Consider the following 13,135-nt stretch of genomic DNA (forward strand, 5'->3'; position numbering starts at 1 on the left):
AGCTTTTATAGTTTTCTTCCACGGAGGTTGTTAGGCAAATCAGTTTCGATCATTCCGCTGCGATCCAGGTATTTTACATACCGCTTTTATTAGTTTAAAAACACTACAACTATATTTTAAATAAACAGAATTTGAAATGTATCAGTTCCACTCTATTGGAATTCAAATATTTTTATACAAATTCAATAACACATATAGTAAAAAGATACCATAACCCACAAATGTAGATAAAATTCTATCAATTTTGACATGTATATTTTAGACAAATGTGTCTATGGAATTCCATATGTATCAACTTCACTCAACTGGAATTTCAATGTTTTTATGTAACATTAACACTTGTTGTTGTCCGGATAAAATAATGAATTTAGTTGACTAAAATGTTGTCATCAAATCGTCTGAATTTGTAAAAATAAGAAAACAATCACAGGGTGTAGAGAGATCCTCGCGCAAATGTTTAGATGTTTAAATCAGAAACTGAATATGATATAAACTATATTAAAATTAGTATTAAAGACATCATACCTTTTCAGGAATGAGTGTCTACTTATTTATAGAGCAATATAGAGTAATCTTAATTAATTTGATATTAAAATTATTACAGATAATGTATATCTTGATTAACTCTAGTCTGATTAGAATTAGCATTGTTATAGATGACATCTATCTTTTATAAATGATGTTTATCTTGTCACTTTTGCAAATAAAATTTCTTGTGGATAATTATTTATCACAATATTCTGTAATCCTCCTAGAATTAGAATTCTTTATGGATAATTGATTATTTTTTGAAAAAAATATTTGGATGTTGAAGTTATCTAGTTCGCGCGTTGTGTGGACCCCATGGCCTCATGTACGAGAAATTTACCCTTTTTAACCCAAAATAATTTTTAGGCTTTTGAGCTTTTTCTTTGATCTTTTTAATGAGTTTTTGTCTATAACATAATAATACCATATATAGCAAAAAAAGATACCATGTTACACAAATGTAGAGAAAGTTCCATCGATATGAAATATAGATTTCAGATATGTATGTTTCGTTGAAATTTCATGTGTATTAGTTTGGCTCAATTGGAATTTTAATATTTTTATGCAACTTTAATAACAAATATAGTAAATAGATATCATACCCCATAGATTTAAAGAAAGTTCTATTATAATAAGAAGTAGATTTCAAACATTTATTTTGATACACCTATTTAATAAGGTATTATTAATTATATTTTTTTTCTTTTTTTAGTAGTATTATTGTATAAGATGAAGTGTCAAATAAATTGTTGTTGCTGTCTAACTACAAAAATAAATTTCTTAATGCAAGAGAATGAGAAAAAAAATGTGAGTGAATCTTTCAAATCGAATGACTCTCAGGATGACTAATGATCCTTCTTGTACAAGTGATCTATTGAGAAAAAAGTCGATTAAGGGTGTGATTTAGTGTCATCGTATGGACTTTTTGATGGCTTAAGTCAAACCGCAACTATGACAGTCCGGCGGAGACCTACACCGGATTATTTTATTTTATTTTTTTTTTCCTTTTGTTGCTAGGTGATCAGACCCTATTCTTGGGTATGAATACACCATGGAATTGGAGGAATGTATGAAGATTTTATAAAAACATTGCCATGACTACAATGCTGGGCTTGGAAAATTGGATGTGGATACACGTTGCAAAGAGATACATAGCCACCACAAATGTATAAACTATATACATCTCGTCGACTCGACATACAGAAACGGAAATGGAATTCCAAGTCCTTGTGCTCCGCTCAATCGGAATTCCGAAAACCAGCAAAAACATTATAAAAAGGGATCAAGGAGTCTACTACTTATTGCACTCCTCCAAACGCGCGGCAGCAGGCCAAGAAGCGGCCGCACCTTCAGGCTTCAGCTGTGAATTTCCTCTCTCTCTCTCTCTCTCTTCTTAATTGATATTCCTGCTTCCGCTGCCCTGAAAGCAACTAACACAAACACAGCAGCAGGAACAGCGGGAGAGGAGGCCTCGTTAATCCATTAACTGGTGGCTGGCTAGCAGCTAGGCTTTGAATCTGAGGTGGGCTGGTCTCATCATATCACTATATATATGGCAGACAACAAGAAAGCTGTTGTGAGTGGGGATTCATATATCAGGGCTCATCTCAAGAACATGGGATCTTATACTGCCATTTTGCCTTTTGAGGTATTCTAGATTTTTAATTAGCTGAACCAACACTGTGTGTGTGTGTGTGTGTGTGTGTGTGTGATATTTCTGATATTCTATATGCATCATTTTTATGAAAGGCCTAGCCTCCATTAATTAATTATTAATTGCAGGTTTTATCTGTTCAGTTGGGAAGGAAACCCGAAGAAATTATCAAACTAGATGCGAACGAGAACCCCTATGGTCCTCCTCCCGAGGCAAATCATCACACCCTTAATTAGATGCAGTTCATGCATATTACATAGTTTGGTGCTTCAATTCGGGGCACTTAATTAGAAGCATGCAGCAAGCTTCAGATGAACTGAATTCGATCAAAGTTGATTGATGAATATATGTGTGTGCGCGCGTCTTTGCAGGTCTCCAAAGCTTTAGGGGCGTTGAAGTTCCCACATGTGTATCCCGATGCTGAATGCCGTCAACTGCGAGCAGGTCTGGAGAGTTATATTGGGCTTGAATCCCAACACTTGATAGTAGGCTGCGGTGCTTATGAGCTCTTGGACTTGATCATGCGGTTTCAACTCTTTCCCTCGTGATCGTCAATTTTTTTAACTCTCTAGCTAGCTCCTCCTCCTCCTCCTCCTCCATCCCCAAACTTAATTATCTTTAATTTTCCTTTTCGTTCATCGCGGTTTTAATTTTACTTGCCCAAATTCTCTAGCTGTGTGCTCGATCCCAATGACAAAATTGTGGATTGCCCTCCAACATTTCCTATGTACCAATTCGGCACGACTCTTCACGCTGGCCAAGTCATCGAGGGTAAGATATATAATTTAAGCTTCTTGATCTTCTCTTGTAATAATTATTATTATTTTTATTTTTCTAGCTTGTCAAACAATTAATGATCCATGCCAATGACAATACACAAAACTATGAAAAAGGAAATCCACAACTCCTATTTCACATATGCCCAATTTAATTTTTCTCTTTACCTTTTTGGCTCATATATGTGCATGTATGTGCAGTACCAAGGAAGCCCGATTTCAGCTTGGACCTGGAAAGAATCAGTGAAGCTGTCTCGAAAGACAAGCCAAAATGCATAATCTTGGCATCTCCCAACAATCCAGATGGGAGGTAACTTTCATTCACAAGCCCATGTTTAGTTGCTTGGCACCTAAGAAACTTCAGTTTTGATACACTATTTTGAGCTGATCTTGTAGTACGTAGATGATTAAGCATTTTTGGCTCACAGTCGTTCCTCCTTCCTATATTTGCAGCCTTGTAACGGATGAAGCTTTGCTGAGGATCCTTGAGCTACCCATACTGGTTGTTTTAGATGAAGCTTACATTGAGTTTTCAGGTATGGAATCAAGGATTAAGTGGGTTAAGAAGCACGAGAATTTGATTGTCCTTCGAACATTCAGCAAGGTAGCAGGTAAATATGCATACTTTTTAAGGATGAATTTTCCTCCACACAGCTTCTACACCTAATTTGTTTTCTTGTTGATTTGGTTCTGGATTCGGCTTTAGTTAGTAGTGGTGCATGCTTTACATTGAAACAGGTTTGGCTGGGCTTCGGGTGGGGTATGGTGCTTTCCCTTTGAGCATGATTGACTATTTTCGAAAAGCAAAACAACCATTCAGTGCGTCTGTGGCTGCTCAAGCTGCCGCTTGTGCAGCACTGCAAAATGCTTCCTATCTGGAGGTACTTAGTACCAGCTAGCTGGAAATTAAAAATTCTTTGTCGAAGCGAATATTGAACTAGAAATTACAGGCATTATTAATTTGCAGGTTGAGGAAGAAATTTAAAAAAACATGAACAAGATGTCGTGTTCTAAATTTCTAATGCTCGTTTGCAATATATTTGTGATGATATCAGAAGGTGAAGAATGCGTTGATTAAAGAGAGGAGGAGGATGTATGAGCTTCTGAAGGGCGTTCCCTTTCTCAAGCCCTTTCCTAGCTATGCCAATTTCCTTCTTTGTGAAGTCGCCCCCGGGAAGGGTGCTAAACAGCTCAAGGTACGTATATTGATTTCTTCTCCAACCTGAGGCCAGGGTCTGATCTCGTGCACTGTTTGTTTTCACTGTGAAGTAAAAAAAAAATTTAATCTGTGGGCAGGATGAGCTCGCAAGGATGGGAATAGTCATTCGATACTATGGGGATTTGAACACATTTGTTCGCATCACTGTGGGGAAGCCGGAACATACAGATGCCCTGATGGAGTGTCTCCGACGCCTGGCTAACTGATTCCAGGTTGATGGCTTGGCTGCGTCAAGGGCTCCATTGTGGCTGCAAATAACTATTGAGTTGTGGGTTCAATTAATCCCTGTTATTACTCTTATCATTGCCCAGCAATAAAACCTTCATTTGTTTCCTTCTCTCCAAGATTGGAGATTTGTCTCCCTTGTAATGCTTTTAATCTTTCCTTTTTTTTTATTTAAAGTTCAGTTGAATAATTATTTTTTTATAATTTAAATTAATTTAAAAAATAATATTAAGAAGATGGTGATGTATGACATTTTTATTAAAAAAAAATAGTAGATAAAGGAAATAATGACATATAACTTTCTTAGTCTTTTTCGATAAGAAAATATTACATAATTGATGAAATTGTCAATTTTTTAATATTATTTTAAATTAAAATATTAATATATTTATTAAATAAAAACTAAAACAGAGAGAGATAACATAAAAAGATATTTTAAATTTTTTTAAAAAATTAACAATTCATTTTTCTCACGACTTGAAAAGAGTGGACGGTGTAATTTACCTAATTAATTAAATTTGTATGTTCACATATTTCACCGGGTCGGATCAACCCGAGAGCTTGGCGAAAAGACCAAATCACCCTTGTTCTTCCCCGAATATGATTCCAATCCACCCTCAAATCGCAAGCCCAAGTGAAGTCACAGAGAAACACAACCAGAATGGCTCCAAAGAACACCAACGGAGCTTCCTGCTCCATCTCCACTCTCTTTCTCCTTCCCTCGCTTCTCTGTTTATTCCCACTCTCTCTCTTCTTCCTCTCCATCACAACCCACCAATCCAACTCTCTATTCTCCTATTCCACGCTCTCCTCAACTGCCCATCCATTTCCACCCAATTCCCTCAAAGTCTACGTAGCAGACCTACCCCGATCTCTCAACTACGGCCTCTTAGAAGAATACTGGTCTCTGCAAAACGATTCGAGGCTGGGAAGCGAACCCGACAACGAAATTCGATCGACCAATTCGTGGAAAAGGCCGTTCCCTCCGTACCCGGAGAGTCCGTTGATCAAGCAGTACAGCGCAGAGTACTGGATCACGGGCGATCTGATGACGCCCGAGGCGATGAGGTCCGGGTCGTTTGCCCGACGGGTTTTCGACGCCGGTGAGGCCGACGTCGTGTTCGTCCCGTTCTTCGCGACGCTGAGCGCTGAATTGCAGCTGGGCGTCGGCAAGGGGGCGTTCAGGAAGAAGGTAGGGAATGCGGACTATGAGAGGCAGAGGCAGGTCGTGGATTTTGTCAAGGGTTCTGAGCCCTGGAAGCGGTCCGGCGGCCGTGATCATGTGTTTGTTCTTACTGGTGAGTCGGATTTGCTTTGAAATGTGATGATTGCTTGCTGTTTTTATGTTGGTGGTTTTAATCTCTGTTTTCTGTTTACAAGAGAAGCAAGTGGCAACCCAGTAAAACTCTTACCGCTTTCGTTCAATTAAATTAGGCGAGTTGAAACCAACAGAGTGGTTTCCATAGCTTGCATTATTATCGTTGAATGCTTTATTATTGTGATTTTAAAACAAAAAACTACCGAAGACGATAATTATATTTTTTAGAGGGACAAAGTTTGGAATTCTAATTTCCAACTTTTCATGCTAAGCTGTTTCTTCTCACCCTATTGCTCTCCTAGGTTTGTTAATGTTTGCAATTGGCGTGTCATCACTCTATATAGTGATCTATGGTATGGTTTATCTTCTACGTGTGGTACAGAAAAGCTAGTTGCTTCTAATGTCTTCTTAATTATTGATCAATCTTTCCAAATTTTGCTGCCCCTCAGTTTCCGGGTCATTACGTATAACCTGAATAACAGGTAACTGAGCCCCAATGTTTTGGGGTCTTCTTAATTATAAATATGAAGAGTTGAGCATTTTGATAATCAAGAAATCCATTGGATTGTGTGGGCGAAGTGCTGTTTAGAAATGGGTAAATTAGCTGATGATGGTCCGCCCCTAGTGAAACAATAGTGTAGTGAAGTGAAGAGTCAGGTTTTTGGCCTTAGCTGGGAGGGCTCTGTCCTTTGTGCCTCAACTAGGAATGGGAGAAACACTTCCCCTGAAGTTGCTGAGCGGCTCTTTTCTTGAACGTCTTTCTTGCATAGGATTCTGAGCTTCTAATAGTATAGCTGTAATCTAACTGAGCTGGTCACTAGCAGCTACTTCTTTGGACCTCATTTTTCACAAATTCAACCCTAGCTCAAGCTTGACTCAGTTCTTTCTTGAGCTGAGTACAGATGATATGTAAGAATAGTGAAATTCAGCTCCTCTGTTTTCAGAAGTTTCAATGAATTCAACTATCATTATTCATCATTAACAACAACTTATCCTATCAAGTTAGGGTCAATGGCACACTATTCATAATGTCAGTTGACTTCTAAAGTTATTTTGATAATATAAATCCTTGGAGAAGAACAATGTGGCAAAATTGTATGTTGGATTTTCTGATGCAACCCTCTAGCGAGGGAATGATGAGGTGAAAGAAGGTTATGAATTGGTGTTGGGTTATGTGTGAATAAGTTAAGTTGAATGGGCAAAGATTATTATCCAATTCCAATGTCAAAAGTACAAATGATATCGAGTAGGGGCAATCTGTTGGCAAATTGAACTGAAAATCAACTCCTCTTTTCATGTCAGTAAAACCATTTTGACCAAGAAACAACCTATCAATTACTACAGAATTAATCACAAAACCACCTATCAATTGCCACAGTATGAGTTCAAACAAGCTGAGGTTGAACAGGCTGATTCCTGCCATAGATCGGTTCTTTTCTCTCCAATCTGGAAAACTACTTCCTCAGCTTAGAAGCCAGCTTTTTATTGTTCAGAAAATCATGAATTGAGAAGTGGTTTTATGACCTAGAAGTACCCATGTAGAGTCTTTAGTGTCTTTCTAATGGAATGGTGCAGTTTTAGTTTGGTGCCCTTTATTTGTACTGGAAAGGCAAAAACGCTGTTGCTGTTATAAGGCTTCAGACTCCTTTTATTCTGGTTCTCACCTTAAGGTCCTGCTGCAGTTAAGGTCCTTGATGACTATGTAAGTGAATGCTTGAATAAGAAATTTGTAGCACTGTTAACTACAAAAAGAAAGGTGTTTTAAACAGCTACTGGAAATTGTTAAAAATGAAGAACTTTGGCTGAGGCCTTCCTGAGTTGAATGTGGTAAATGTTATGAAATTCAAGTGATTCCCTTGAAACGCTACTTGAATTCTTAAGTGGGACATTTGACAGAGCTTTTTTGTTCTGTTTCTGTTTTGTGTGTGTGTGTTTTTATTTTCATTAAAATAATAAAAAACTTAACATGTTTGATAATTTGGGTTTGCTTTCAGTTTTGTTTTAACTTTTTTATCTTCCCACTTTTCCTGCCAACAACCTTAGTTGATGGAGTGACCATTGGAATCCCTGCAAATAAGGTAACCTGACTGTAGAGAACATAAGGGAGAGGAAGAAAATAAAGACAGTAGTGGAAAATGTGAAACCCTTTTGTGTGTTCTGATTTTTTTCAAAAGTTTCCAAATCTTTTAAAACAAAAACAAGCAATGGAATGCCATTTTTTGTTTTCATTTCAAAAAAATGAAAACAAAAACAAAAAACTGAAAAAGAAAAGGGTATGAAACACACCCTAAAATTTCTAGTTCCACTCCAGCCCGTCCACAGGGCCACAACCCCCCAAACCGCGCCCCCCCCCCCCCCCCCCCCCCAAAAAAAAAAAAAAGAAGGAAAATAAAAGAGTACTGGACATCTATCTAAAAAATACAAAATAAAAAGGATTTGATGCCTTCACATTTTGGGCATCCATCCATAACGTGCAACTATATTTTGGCTTTCTTGTGGACATAAAATGTATTTCATGTGTTGCTCTTGTTTCTTCCTCTTGACATTGGAAATGACTACAGCATCACACTGTTCTGCTTTCAAATTGAGATCAATATTTTTATGAAACCATAGGCTTGACAATCTTGCCCAAGCAAATGAAAAAAAAAAGAGGTAATAACACTATTTTCTTAGGCATTCCTTGCATGTGCAATCAATTTATGTGGATCAATATATGTGGAAAAGTTCTTTAGTTATCTGCTGCCAGACATGAAAAAAGAGAAAAAAACAAACAAAAAACAAAAGCACGTCATATTTGCTTATCATTTAGTCTCTGCATTGTCAGGTTTTGTTAAAACTTGAAGCATTCTTTGGCAGACCCTGTTGCTATGTGGCATGTCAGAGCTGAGATTGCCCCAGCAGTTCTTCTGGTGGTTGATTTTGGTGGGTGGTATAGGCTTGACTCAAAAGCATCCAGCGGTAACTCTTCAGATATGATACAGCACACCCAGGTTTCACTGCTGAAAGATGTGATAGTGCCATACACACATCTATTGCCTAGGTTGCAAACATCTGAAAACCAGAAACGTCCAACCCTTCTTTACTTCAAAGGGGCTAAGCATCGACATCGGGTCAGTACTCAATTTCTGCCTGTTAGTTAATTAAAGGCTTGTTTGATGAGTCATCTCTGGAAATGTTTCTATGATGATGGACTGAAGACATATAGTAGCATCATATTCTTTTCAGTCCATCATTTATAAATGTTTCTAGTTTTAGATGTGAAAAGGAAGTTGTAAGCTGTGCTTCTCCCCAAACTTACTTTGAATGAGAATTTAGTGCAGCCTTTTTCAGAGATGAAGATAATGTTGTTCTCACTTCTTTTATCTAGCAGTTTGTTAACAGCATTCAATATTCTAAATGCAGGGAGGGTTGGTCCGAGAGAAATTGTGGGACTTGTTGCTTAATGAACCCAGAGTCATTATGGAAGAAGGCTTCCCTAATGCCACTGGGAAGGAGCAGTCCATAAGAGGGATGAGAACATCAGAATTCTGCTTGCATCCTGCTGGGGACACCCCCACTTCTTGCCGACTTTTTGATGCCATCCAGAGCCTCTGCATACCTGTCATCGTTAGTGACGACATTGAGCTCCCATTTGAAGGAATGGTGGATTATTCAGAATTTTCTGTTTTCATTGCAGTAAGTGATGCTTTACGTCCAAACTGGCTAGTGCATCATCTAGGAAGCTACTCTGACAAGCAGAAGGATTTATTTCGGCAAAAGATGGCTCAAGTTCAGCCCATCTTTGAGTATGATAACGGCCATCCAGGTGGTCTTGGGCCTATCGCACCTGATGGTGCTGTGAACTACATATGGAGAAAGGTCCACCAAAAATTGCCCATGATTAAGGAAGTTATCATCCGGGAAAAGAGGAAACCGCAAGGTGCATCCATTCCACTTCGGTGCCATTGCACCTGATTTTAAAGAAATGCATCGGTTTCTCTTCATTTTCTTTTTGTAAGTTCCATTTTTTCTTTTTTTCTCTTTTTGCCTGGGTAGTTCCAATTTTTTGAATTGCTAGCTTCTCTTCTTTCTTTTCCTATTATCTCTGCTTCTCTTGGGAAATCTTTCTGTGATGATGGTGATCCTGGAATTGTTACATACTAAAAGTGATGATTTAGTTGGAAATATTTGATCCACTGTTATGTTGATCTATTGTGCAGGTACTTTGTAGCTATGTACTGCATTTTGCTACCTACGGTATAGGACAGATAACATAGTAATGGTACTCTAAAGGAACTTGGAGATGTTAATCAGTTCATTGCTTGAACCTTCAGGAAGGACTATAAATGTATGATCCATGGGACAGAAATAACAAATAGACCTCTTTATCATTTATATAAAAGTCTCTATCATAAAATATTCATTTCCTGCTGTATAAGCCGTCCCTCTGCAGCAAGAACGGGTACCCAATTCCTCTTCTCCTTGAAGGGAAAATCACAAACAGAACACTCACTACAAATCCAACCACCAGAGGAGCAGTGTTGCTAACCTTTCTGGGCAATGCTGGGTAGTAGCATGACACAGCATCAGGGTGCAAAGCTGCAAAAGTGAGAAAAGCAATCAGAGAAAGTGATCCATGGAAGAGATCTCCCCATCCCAACCTGTAATCTGATGGCCTCAGGGGTTTCTTCCTCCCTCCATTGAAAGTCCATATTCCTCCACGTGTGGCAACGCCATAGTACAACCTCCCGGTGGCAGTTCGAAAGCTATCAGTTATGGAGAGGAAGATGCAGGACCCTGCTGAAAGTGCCGAGAAGACAGCCATCAGCCACCGATTCAGGGCATCGCATTGGCCATCGTTGGTGAGGATAGGCGCGAAAATGGTGAAGGCGAGGATGGTGGCAGAGGGCAGAAGAACGTTAAGGCGAGCTGTGCCGCTTAGGATTGTGTTGAGGATGAATATGAACTGGGTTTCATCAGTTTCTTCCTCTGCTGGCAGGTAGACTTTGCCAACCTCTTCTATCTCAATTAGGTGTTGTTTGATTGAATCTTCCATTATTTGCCTGTCTGTGTGAGGAGGCTGTAACAGAGGTGTCAATGTGGAAAGGTTGCATTGCAATGGTTTTTGAACATGAGAGGAGGATTATTCTTTGTTGAAACAAAGGGGCATAGGAAACAATCTTTCTCATTCTTTTCTTCATTGATAGCTCATGGAGAAGGTGGGTTTCCTGTTCTTACAAGTAAGCATTTGTTTTGGGGAATGATTTATGCAGAATACTGGGGCTTCTTATATTTGAAAATTTTAACATTTGTTAAACATAGCGTCGCCTAATCGTTAAAATGGTGATAAGTATGTGTAAATATCATTTTCCTTGCTAAAAAAGTTATGCAAATGATCTGACAATCATCATAACATAATGTAGACACAATTGAATGCAACCTTTGAAATTCGAACATTAAGAGGAAATACATTTTTAGAAATGTTTTCCAACCCATGTCGAGTTTGCGGGCACGCAGGGGAATGATAGGCCCGCGCCCAGGTCATGTTATATAAGCAGAATATTTAACTAAATTTTGTATGAAAGCAATGTAAAGATGTTGCGTTTCTTAAAAGTTTTTTTTTTTTTTATTTCTTTACCAATTCTCAGTATTAAAGTGGCTATCGCAACGATGACGTTGTGTATTTGGACCCGGTAGAGTTTGAAGGCCCAAGTAATCAGTGGGCCGGCCCATCTTAATAAAAAAGTGAAGAATAGGGGGGAAAAAAGGTATAAATATACGCACGCCCAGTGGGACTCGAACCCACAATCGCCTGATTAGAAGTCAGACGCCTTATCCATTAGGCCATGGGCGCCTTTGTCCTGTGGCCCCATATCAAATTATATAAACAACCAACTAAGTTATTTTATGTAGCAGCAGATTTTTTTTTTTTTCTCTATGGAGAAATAATAAATCCGAGATTTTATAAAAGTTTGCTTCACAAAAACTACTTCCCTTTTGCCCTTTGTTTTAAAAATAATAGAAAGTGATAATTTTTGAAAATTTTATATTGAAAATACTATCAAAATAAGGTAATAGATAGGGACACTATTTCTCTTTCTCAATATACGATCATTAACGCACTTCTTTGAATGTGATCTCAATACTGAAGATTCAAACAAAAGGCTACAATTTTTCTTTATTTTTTCCTTTTACAAAGTATACAAAGGTATATTTTTTAATTCAATAAGACTGATAAATTAACATTTCAATACCCATAAAAAAATATTAATCAGCACAATAAATCTAATCATCATTCATTATATATTCAACTCAATGTTAAGTCTGATCAATACACGTTTCATTATATCAATCGAATCTAATTTTGGGTTTTTTATTAAAAAAGAGAACACATAATAATTTATTCTATATGAATTTGATGGAAAAAATTGACATGAATTTGATCTAATTTAGGAGTAAGGCATTTGATCAAAAAATTGACATCAAACACATACTCTATACGAACTTGACGCGTGTGACTATTTAGAGAAAACATCACTCATAATTTGTTGAACAAAGGGGCTATTTTAGTGGTAGGGAAGTTAAGAGGGGCTCAATGGCAAGGCCGCCATAATTTTAGTGGACCCTAACATATTAATTTGGTGCGAATTCCGGCTGAAGATGGAAGCCCTCTTGGGTCATGTCAAGCTCTGCCAGCTTAACCCATTTATGAGGCTCACCTAGCAAACCCTACTTCTAACTCAACCTAGCTACCCTTTTCAAACATTCCCAAGCACTTCTTTGCTATGTACCCACTTCTATCTATCTTTCCTTCTTTTTCTGTGTTCTTGAGAAAAGAGAAAGGTGGAATGAAAACAATTAGGATAGCAACTATTTTAATGTCATGAGAATCATTTTTTATTAAAGAATATTTAATTTAAACTATAATTATTATTAAAAAAAAAAGTAAATTTGTCATCTTAACTACATCACAATATATATACAACATCGAGTCGTACATCCATAACTTTTGTATTATCGCTTGAGTTCCTTGTTACAATCAAAATAAAAGTAGTATTAAAAAAGCCTAAGAATGTCATGAATTGATCCTCTAAGCAACACATAAGTCATTTATTTATATAACTAATGACAAATTTCTTCCACTCATGTTGTGACACGTTTTTGTTTGGTTTTTTTCCTTGCACATGATGATGTAATGCCCCCATATTTTGCTGACTGTCAATTCCACAAGGAAATTGCAATCATGTAAAGGAATCCTAAGGCTTCACTTTAGTACTCATTGGAAGCCTACAACCACTTTGTATTAATAGGTTACTATGATAAGAGCTACTATACTTTGCTCAAAATCTATTAGATGATTTTATAGGTTTGCCTCTTTTTAGGGTGGAGGTGGGACTAAAAGGGCATCTATAGTGAGAAGGAATCCTCAAAAGTGG

General features: G+C 37.6%; 3 protein-coding genes and 1 non-coding gene across 5 annotated transcripts; 2 read left to right on the forward strand and 2 right to left on the reverse strand.

Moving 5' to 3' along the window:
- The first annotated feature begins 2,080 nt into the window (after nt 1–2,080).
- LOC127799645 (histidinol-phosphate aminotransferase, chloroplastic-like) lies at nt 2,081–4,416 on the forward strand. The gene is made up of 9 exons (XM_052333865.1): nt 2,081–2,176; nt 2,311–2,394; nt 2,554–2,708; nt 2,856–2,953; nt 3,160–3,268; nt 3,412–3,569; nt 3,697–3,839; nt 4,014–4,154; nt 4,255–4,416. The coding sequence occupies exons 1-9, from the start codon at nt 2,081–2,083 to the stop codon at nt 4,381–4,383; spliced, it is 1,113 nt and encodes a 370-aa protein (XP_052189825.1). The 3' UTR covers nt 4,384–4,416.
- A 610-nt stretch (nt 4,417–5,026) lies between these two features.
- LOC127800115 (probable arabinosyltransferase ARAD2) lies at nt 5,027–10,953 on the forward strand. Of its 2 annotated transcripts, XM_052334553.1 has the most exons (4): nt 5,027–5,700; nt 8,577–8,830; nt 9,123–9,713; nt 9,920–10,953. In XM_052334553.1, the coding sequence occupies exons 1-3, from the start codon at nt 5,064–5,066 to the stop codon at nt 9,672–9,674; spliced, it is 1,443 nt and encodes a 480-aa protein (XP_052190513.1). In that variant the 5' UTR covers nt 5,027–5,063; the 3' UTR covers nt 9,675–9,713; nt 9,920–10,953. The 2 variants fall into 2 exon arrangements, with proteins under 2 accessions (XP_052190513.1, XP_052190512.1); XM_052334552.1 differs by having other exon boundaries at nt 9,123–10,953.
- LOC127800116 (protein DMP2-like) lies at nt 9,920–10,755 on the reverse strand. The gene has a single exon (XM_052334554.1). The coding sequence runs from the start codon at nt 10,753–10,755 to the stop codon at nt 10,120–10,122; it is 636 nt and encodes a 211-aa protein (XP_052190514.1). The 3' UTR covers nt 9,920–10,119.
- Nucleotides 10,954–11,480: 527 nt separating the features above from the next.
- Nucleotides 11,481–11,553, reverse strand: TRNAR-UCU (transfer RNA arginine (anticodon UCU)). Its single transcript has one exon. It is a non-coding gene; the product is annotated as a tRNA-Arg (tRNA).
- Between the last annotated feature and the right edge of the window lie 1,582 nt (nt 11,554–13,135).

The sequence above is a fragment of the Diospyros lotus genome, chromosome 4 (assembly GCF_014633365.1).
Source record: "Diospyros lotus cultivar Yz01 chromosome 4, ASM1463336v1, whole genome shotgun sequence".
NCBI lineage: Eukaryota > Viridiplantae > Streptophyta > Magnoliopsida > Ericales > Ebenaceae > Diospyros > Diospyros lotus.

Bases quoted from the DNA above. Each gene is read 5' to 3' on its own strand.
- LOC127799645 (XM_052333865.1), top strand. From the start codon at position 2,081: ATGGCAGACAACAAGAAAGCTGTTGTGAGTGGGGATTCATATATCAGG. The intron at 2,954-3,159 runs GTAAGATATATA...ATGTATGTGCAG, and splicing joins CGCTGGCCAAGTCATCGAGG to TACCAAGGAAGCCCGATTTC. The intron at 3,840-4,013 runs GTACTTAGTACC...TGATGATATCAG, and splicing joins AAAATGCTTCCTATCTGGAG to AAGGTGAAGAATGCGTTGAT.
- LOC127800115 (XM_052334552.1), top strand. From the start codon at position 5,064: ATGGCTCCAAAGAACACCAACGGAGCTTCCTGCTCCATCTCCACTCTC. The intron at 5,701-8,576 runs GTGAGTCGGATT...ATTCTTTGGCAG, and splicing joins TCATGTGTTTGTTCTTACTG to ACCCTGTTGCTATGTGGCAT. The intron at 8,831-9,122 runs GTCAGTACTCAA...TTCTAAATGCAG, and splicing joins GGGCTAAGCATCGACATCGG to GGAGGGTTGGTCCGAGAGAA.
- LOC127800116 (XM_052334554.1), bottom strand. From the start codon at position 10,755: ATGGAAGATTCAATCAAACAACACCTAATTGAGATAGAAGAGGTTGGC.